Genomic DNA, 9,207 nt, shown 5'->3' with positions numbered 1-9,207 from the left:
TGCCCTGAGCTGGCCTCAAACTGCAATCCTCCGGATCTCAGCCTCCTGAGTAGCTGGGATGACAGGCGTGAGCCCCCCAGACGGCTGACATCAACCACTTCTCTCGGAGAAAGCCGGTGGCTCGCGCCTGCCCTCCCAGCTGCTCAGGAGGCCATGAGTTCAAGGCCCAGCACCGCACAAACAGACAAACCAACAAGAACAAGAAAGGAAGAAAAACAGGCCAAGGCACCTGGGCCCCCCACATGGAGTAAGCGACAGCAGCTCGCTTTATTCTGCATGCTGAGCCCCCTGTCCCAAGCAAGGGTTTGGTTTTGTTGGGGTTTTGGTCCTTTCCACCTGAGGCTGTCCGGCAAGCTCGTGGCACCGCTGAGACTAAGCAAGGCAGCACCTGGCTCGGCCCTCCTCGCTCGCAGGGCTGTCCAGTTGTTCTGCACCAACGTCTACAGTTGGCAGCCATCCAGCCAGCGATCCAGAGTGTCAGAGAGCTGGCAGTTGCGGGACCAGGTAGGCCTGAGGAGAGAGAGAGAGAGAGAGAGAGGGAGGGGGCTTCTGTGTATTTGTTTTTGGTCAGTCGTGGGGCCTGAACTCTGGGCCTGGGCACTGTCCCTCAGCTCTTCAGCTCAAGGCTGGTGCTCTACCCCTTGAGCCACAGCACCACTTCTGGCTTTTTCGCTTATGTGGTGCTGAGGAATCGAACCCAGGGCCTCATGCATGCAAGGCAAGCGCTCTACCACTGAGCCACCTTCCCAGCCCGTGTGTCTCTGTATCATCCTGTGCCTTAAAGCTGAGTGTGTTCTCCATCCCAGTGCCCACCACACCCGTCCATCACGCGGGAACCTGCCCAACTGTGAAAATCCAATTGCTGCTTCTCTAAATGTGAAAACGTCTAGCCAGGTTCCAGTGGCTCCCGCCTGTCATCCCAGCTACTCAGGAGGGCTGAGATCTGAGGATCCTGGTTCAAAGCCAACCTGGTCAAGAGAGTCCGTGAGACTCTCATCTCCAATAAACCACCAGAAAACCAGAAGTGGCGCTGTGGCTCAAGTGGTAGAGCACCGGCCTTGAGCTGAAGAGCTGAGGGACAGCACCCAGGGCCTGAGTTCAAGCCCCAGGACTGGTTTTAAAAAATGTGCTGTAGATACTACTCTTATATTGTTATACTCTAACGTAATTATATACCCAGCTATAAATATATATACTCAAAAATGCATATATTCTGTATATTCTATATTAAAATTTACTGTCTATAATAAATGTAAACAATGCACATTTCTGTAATAGTTATATGTCTTATGTATCATATGCACTTATATGTAAATATATTTTATATAATACATAAATATAAAATATATGGTTATATTATATATTACATATGTATATATAGTACTAAATCTAGTATTATTTATCATATTTATTATACATAGTACATCTTACATTAAATTATTATATGTAACATTATATATCATATATATTGTTATAGTGTTATATAATATATCATATAAATATATTATTTATATAGTCTATAATTTGATAGGTGTAGATGGTAAATAGATATACTAGCATATATCACCTATAGTAAGCATAAATATTATAAATATATAATATAGTATAATATGTATTATATGTTATATATTATAAATATATAATATAGTATAATATATGTATCTATTATATAAATATATCTATTATATAAATGTAATAGATTCATATCTAATATACATTTATATTACATGATTTTATGTTATATGTATTCTCTCTATGCCTTTATCATATATACACAATACAATACATATGTAATATGTAATAAATAAACACCAGGCATCATATGCATTCTGTATTATATCTGTGGTTATGTGTGTGTGAGCGCGCACACACACACACACGCACACACACGCACACACACACACATACACACACACGCACACACACACACACACACACGCACACGCACACACACACACACATACACACACATACACACACACAGACACACACATACACACACATACACACACACACAGACACACACAGACACACACATACACACACATACACACACATACACACACACATACACACACATACACACACATACACACACATACACACACATACACACACACATACACACACACACATACACACACATACACACACACATACACACGCGTGCACACATACACACACACATACACACACATACACACACATACACACACATACACACGCGTGCACACACACATACACACACACGCACACACGCACACACACGCACACGCACACATACACACACACACACACACACACACACACACGGCTCACCAGGCCCCCATCCCCAGCCGTCCTTTGACGATCTTCTTGGCACACTGGATCGTGGCCTTCAAATTCGGGTTCAGTAACGCTGTGGAGGAACAAAGCCAGGTCAGCACCCATAGACACCAGAGCAGCTAGACACACAGACCAGCGCACCTCCCTCCTCCCCTCCCTCCCCCCTCCCTTCTCCCCTCCCTCCCTCCTCCCTCCCTCCCCCTCCCTCCCTCCTCCCTCCCTCCTCCCTCCCCCCCCCTCCCTCCTCCCTCCTCCCCCTTCCTCCTCCCTCCCTCCTCCCTCCCCCTCTCTCTCCCTCCCTCCCTCCCTCCTTCCCTCCTTCCTTCCTTTCTTTCCTTCTCTCTCTTCTTCCTTCCCTCTTTCCTTCCTTCCTTCCTCCCTTCCCTCCCTTCCCTCCCTTCCCTCCTTTCCGTCCTTCCTTCCCTCCTTCCCTCCCTCCCTTCTTTCCTTCTTTCTTCCCTTCTTTCATTCTTTCCTTCCTTCCTTCCTTCTCTCTTTCTCTCTCCCTCTCCTTCTCCTTCTCCCTCTCCCTCTCCCTCTCTCTCTCCTCCATTTTTGTCCCAGTACTGGGACTTGAACTCCAGGCTTGGGCTGGCCTTGAACCACAATCCTCAGATCTCAGCCTCCTGAGAAGCTGGGATGACAGGCAGGAGCCCCGGGAGCCCGGCCTTGCTTTCTCCTCCTGACCACAGGTCCTGAGGTTCCCCTTGGGGCCACCATGTCCTGTCTCCTCCCTGTGACCACTGAACTGCTGGCGCCTGTCCCCTGGAGGAAGGAAGGAAGGAAGGAAGGAAGGAAGGAAGGAAGGAAGGAAGGAACATGAGTAGCTAGGATGACAGAAGACCCTACTGGAATGCAGGTCTCCAGCCTTCCCCTCCCAGGCCTAGCCTGTCTTGGTTCACCCTAACTTCCTTCTCCATCTTCCTGGCTGTATAATATTCCACCCGTCCGTCCCAGGGAGGGAGGCTCTGTGTGTGTGTGTGTGTGTGTGTGTGAGACTCACCAGAACAGGACACTCTGCACAGATTCTTCCCATGGTCACACCAATTGTTATCCCGGATCTGAAAGAGCCCGTAGCCCATGTAGCCGCCCCTGGAGTTCTCGTACACGGTCCGAGGGGTTGAACTTGCTCTCGAAATAAGCCAGGCACACCCCTAGGGGTAGATAAAGAAGGTCAAAAAACAATGGGGCTTGAAGGAGGGAGACACAGAAGGGCGGAGAGGGCTCGTGCTCACAGTTCTGTAGGCTGTAGCCCTCGAAGTAATCCAGGCCCCCGTCGCTGAGCATTTTGGCAATTTTACAACGCCCCAAGATGGCCGGCCACGTGGGAGCCGCCAGGTAGCTGATGAGGAAGAGGATGATGGGTGCTTTCATCGACTTCCGGGCTCCTGTTGAAGGAACAGAGATGCCGGGGAGAGAAACGAACGAAATGAAACCGAGAATAAACAGCTTAGAGCTCAGCAGGAGCCCCCTAGGACACTGACATCCAGAGGATCGTGGGTCAAAGCCAGCCCAGGCAAGGAAGTCCGGGAGATGCTCACTGCACAATGAACTATCTCTCCCCACCCCCACCCCCCCAAAAAAATAAGTAACTAAATAAGCCACAAGTGGAGGTAGGTGTGGCTCAAGTGGTAGAGCACCAAGTCTTGAGTGGAAAAACTAAAGAGACAGCACCCAGGCCCTGAGTTCGAGGCCCAGCACACACACACACACACACACACACACACACACCCCACAAATGCATGAATGGACTAACAAAGAGCTACCCACCTCCCTGCACACCTGTGCCCAACCTTCTAGTACCTTCTCCAGGGCGGGGAAAGGGTGCAGTCCCAGACACAGCGCTGGTGCTGATGTGGGACAGGAGGCCGGGCCTACACGTGGTTTCCTGGCCTCTTCAGACTCTGTTTCTTCCTTCCCAACTCATTTGCCTTCACCCAGCAACTTCTAAAACGCTGCTCTTTCTCCATGGCAGGCCCTCTTCTAGAATCTTCTCTATGACATCACCTTGTCAGGAGCCAGCACATTCTGAAAAAGGAAGGGCTCCATGGGCATCCATGCCATCGGCTGTAGTTAACAGGCTTAGCCCAAATTAGGAGGACCAAAGAACATGATAGATAGATAGAGAGAGAGATAGAGAGATAGAGAGATAGATAGATAGATAGATAGATAGATAGATAGATAGATATGTAGATAAGTAGGTAGATAGACAGACAGACAGATAGATAGGTGGATGGGTAAATAGGTAGGTAGATAGATAGACAGACAGACAGACAGACAGATAGCTGGATGGATAGATAGATAGATAGATAGACAGACAGATAATTGGTGAATAGATAGATGGTTGGATGGATAGATGGATAGATGGAAGGATGGGTGATGGGTAGAAGAATGGATAGCTGGTGGATGGGTGGATGGATTTATGGGTGGGGGAATTAATGGATGGATGAATGGATGGATGGATGGGTGGGTGGATGGGTGGAAGGATGGATAGGTGGGTGGGTGGATGGATGGATGGGTGGATGTGTGGGTAGGTGGATGGGTGGGTAGATAGATGGCTGGCTGGATGGATAGGTGGGTAGATGGATGGATGGATGGATGGAAATATGGGTGGGTGGGTGAGTGGTTGGATGGATGGAAGGATGGGAAGGTGGATGGATGGGTAGATGGATGGTGGATGGATGCATGGATGCGTGGGTGGATGGAGGGGTGGGTGGGTGGATGGGTGGGTTGATGGATGGATCGGTGAGTAGCTGGTTGGGTGGATGGAGGGGTGGGTGGGTGGATGGGTGGGTTGATGGATGGATCTGTGAGTAGCTGGTTGGGAAGATGGAGAGTGGATGGGTGGATGGATGGATGGTTGGATGGGTTGGTGGGTGGGTGGGTAGGTTGATGGGTGGGTGGATGGATGATGGATGAATGGATGGATGGGTGGGTGGGTAGGTGGATGGTGGATGAATGGATGGATAGATGGGTGGGTGGGTAGGTGGATGGGTGATTGGGTGGATGGATGGGTAGGTGGGTGGATGTGTGGGTGGGCGGGTGGGTGGATAGATGGTGAATGGATGGTTGGCTGGCTGGCTGGATGGGTGGATGGATGGGTGGGTGGATGGGTGGGTGGATGGATGGGTGAATGGGTGATGGGATGGATGGGTGGATGGATAGATGGATGAGTGGGTGGCTGGTTAGATGGGTGGCTGGCTGGCTGGATCCGTGGGAGGATGGGTGCATGGATGGATGGATAGATAGATGGGTGGATGGATGGGTGGATGGTAGATGGATGGGTGGATGGGTGAGTCAGTGGACTGGTGGGTGGATGGATGTGTGGGTGAATGGATGGGGGGATGGATGGATGGGTGGGTGGATGGAGGTGTGGGTGGGTGGATAAGTGGATGGATGGTGGATTGATGGGTGGATGGGCGGGTTGGTGGATGGATAGATGGGTGGGTGGATGGGAGGGTGGGTGAGTGAATAGATGGATGAGTGGGAGGATGGGTGGATGGACAGATTGATAGATGGATTTGTAGATGGATTGGTGAATGGGTGGATGGGTGGATGAGTGAGTGAGTGGGTGGATGGGTGTTTGGTTGGGTGGATGGGTGGACAGGTGGGTCAGTGGATGGGTGGATGGATGGATGGGTGGGAGGATAGATGGGTGGATGGGTTAGTGGGTGGATGGTTGGGTAGGTGAATGGATGGATGAATAGGTGGGTAGATGGGGGGTGAATGTATTGATGGATGGTTGTGTGGGTGGTTAGATCCATGGTTGGGTGGGTTGATGGATGAGTAGATGGGTGAGTGGGTGGGTGGATGGATGAATGGGTGGATGGACAGGTGGGTGTGTGGATTGGTGGATGGATGGTGGATAGATGGATGGGTGGGTGGGTGGATGGGTGGATGGATGGATGGCTAGGTGGGTGGATGGATGGATGGATATGTGGGTGGGTTGATGGGTGGATGTATGGTAGATGGATTGGTGGATTGATGGATGGGTGGTTGGGTGGATGGATGGATGAGTGGTTCTATGGAGGTTGGATGGATGCGTGGGTAGATGGATGGTTGGATGGATGGGTGCATTGGTGGATGATGGGTGGATGATGGATGGATGGGTGTATGGCTGGGTAGATGGATGGATGGATGGATGGATGGACAGGTGGGTGGATAAATGGATGGATGGGTGTATGGGGGTAGCTAGCTGCTGGATCAATGGAAATATAGGTGGATGGGTGGATAGATGCTGGATGTATGGATGGGGGTTTGGGTGGAAGGATGGATGGATGGGTGGGTAGCTGGATGGGTGGATGGATGGCAGATGGATGCATGGATGGGTGGGTGGATGGATGGGTGGGTGGGGTGGATCGATGGAGTGTGGGTAGAAGGCTGGTTGGGTGGGTAGATGGGTGGGTGGATTCATGGATGGATCGATGGGTAAGTGGGTGGATGGGTAGATGGATGGATGGATGGATGGATGGACGGACGGATGGGTGGGTGGGTGGGTGGATGGATGAGTGGGTGGGTGGGTGGGTGGGTGGATGTGTAGATGGATGGATGGATGGGGTGGATGGGTGGGTGGGTCAGTGGACGGATGGATGGGTGAGTGGGTGGGTGGATGGGTGGATGGATCATGGATGGATGGATGGGTGGATGGATGCATGGATAGATGGATGGGTGGGTGGATGGATGGATGGTAGATGGATGGGTGGATGAGTGAGTGGGTAGGTGGCTAGGTAGTTGGATGGATGGTTGGGTGGATCAGTGGATGGGTGGGTGCATTGATGGGTGGATGAAAGGATGGGTGGATCGGTGGATAGATGGATGCATGATGGATGGGTGGATGGGTGGATGGATGGTAGATAGATGGGTGGATGGATGGTTGGGTGGGTGGGTGGATGGATGGATGGGTGGATGAGTGAGTGGGTAGGTGGATGGCTGGCTGGATGGGTGGACGGGTGTTTCAGTGGATGATTGAGTGGGTGTGTGGATGGGTGGATGGAAGGATAGATTGGTGAGTGGATGGATGGATGTGTGGGTCAATGGATGGATTGGTGGGTGGATGGGTGGATGGATGGATAATGGGTGGGTGGACGGATGGATGGATGGGTGGGTGGATGAGTGAGTGGGTAGCTAGCTGGATCAATGGATGGTTGGGTGGTTGGGTGAGTCAGTGGATGAGTGGATGGGTGATGATGGATGATGGATGATGATGGATGGGTGGATGGATGATGGATGGGTGGGTGGGTGAATGGATGGATTGGTGGGTGGATGGATGGATAGTGGGTGGGTATATGGATGGATGGGTGGGTGGTTGGATTGATGGGTGCATGGATGGATGGGTAGGTGGATGGATGGTTAATGGAAGGCAGATGGATGGATGGGTGGGTGGTTGAATGGATGGAAAGGTGGGTGGGTGGGTGGATTGTTGGGTGGAGGGATGGGTGGGTGAGAGGATGGGTGGATGTGTGAGTGGATGGTTGTTAGATGGATGAGTGGATGGGTGGATGGGTGGATGAGTGAGTGGGTAGGTGGATGGGTGGATGGATGGTTCAGTGGATGGTTGGGTAGGTGGGTAGGTGGATGGATAGATTGGTGGGTGGGTGGGTGGATGGATTTGTGAGTCATTGGATGGATTGGTGGGTGGATGGGTGGTAGATGGGTGGATGGATGGATAGTGGGTGGATGGATGGATGGATGGGTGGGTGGGTGGGTCGATGGGTGGTTAGATGGATGGATGGATGGGAGCATGGATGGGTGGGTGTGTGGGTGGATAGATGGGTCATTGGGAGAAAGGGTTTATGGATGGATAGATAAATGAATGGGTAGATGGATGGGTGGATGGACAGATGGTTCATGGGTGGTTGGATTGATGGATGGGTGGGTTGGTGGATGGATGGAGGGGTGTGTGTGGGGGGATGGGGGGATGGATGGATGGAGGGGCGCATGGATGGATGAGTGAGTGGGTAGGTGGATGAGTGGTTGGGTAGGTGGATGGGTGGATGGATGGATGGTTAGGGGCATGGGTGAGTGGATGCATGGTAGATGGATGGCAGATGGATGGTTGGGTGGGTGGGTGGATGGATTGATGAGTGGGTGGGTTGATGGATGGATGGGGGGTAGTTAGGTGTTTGGATGGTGGATGGATGGAAGGATGTATGCATGGAAGGATGTATGCATGGATGGGTGGATGGATTGATGGATGGGTGGGTGGATGGACGGGTGGATGAATGGATGGATAGGTGGGTGGTTGGATGTGTGGATGGATGGGTGGATGAATGGGTGGGTAGGTGGATGGGTGGATGGGTGAATGAATGGATGGATGGAGGTGTGGATGGGTGTTTGGATGGTGGATGGATGGAAGGATGTATGCATGGATGGGTGGATGGATTGATGGATGGGTGGGTGGATGGATGGGTGGATGAATGGATGGATAGGTGGGTGGTTGGGTGTGTGGATGGATGGTAGATGGATGGATGGATGGATGGATGTGTGGGTGGATGGGTGGGCAGGTGGATGAATGGATGGGTAGGTGGATGGGTGGATGGATGGTTGTATGGGTGGATGGATGCATGAGTGGTTGGATGGGTGGGTGGGTTGATGGATGGGTGGATGGATGGGTGGGTGGATGGATTGGTGAATGGATGGGTGGGTGGATGGATGGATAGGTGGGTGGATGGATAGGTGGGTGGATGGATGAGTGGGTGGATGGATGGTTGGAAGGATGGTTGGATTGTTGGATGATGGGTGGATGATGGATGGATGAGTGGGTTGGTGAATGGATGGGTAGGTGGAAGGATAGATAGGTGAGTGGGTGGATGGATAGTTGGATCGGTATGTTGATGGATGGGTGGAAGGATGGATGGATGGATGGATGGATGGATGGATCGG

At 51.6% G+C, this 9,207-nt stretch overlaps 1 protein-coding gene across 1 annotated transcript; it reads right to left on the bottom strand.

Moving 5' to 3' along the window:
• Window positions 1-440: 440 nt before the first annotated feature.
• Window positions 441-3,699, bottom strand: Lyzl4 (lysozyme like 4). Its single transcript, XM_042672738.1, is given in 5 exon segments — window positions 441-510; window positions 2,320-2,398; window positions 3,329-3,443; window positions 3,445-3,479; window positions 3,561-3,699. Coding segments are annotated over 5 exon segments (438 nt in total).
• Between the last annotated feature and the right edge of the window lie 5,508 nt (window positions 3,700-9,207).

The sequence above is a fragment of the Dipodomys spectabilis genome, unplaced genomic scaffold (assembly GCF_019054845.1).
Source record: "Dipodomys spectabilis isolate Male_0828 unplaced genomic scaffold, ASM1905484v1 ptg000766l, whole genome shotgun sequence".
In the NCBI taxonomy this organism is placed as follows: Eukaryota; Metazoa; Chordata; class Mammalia; order Rodentia; family Heteromyidae; genus Dipodomys; species Dipodomys spectabilis.
Note: the sequence above shows the minus strand (reverse complement) of the source record. Positions and strands in the feature narration are given on the sequence as shown.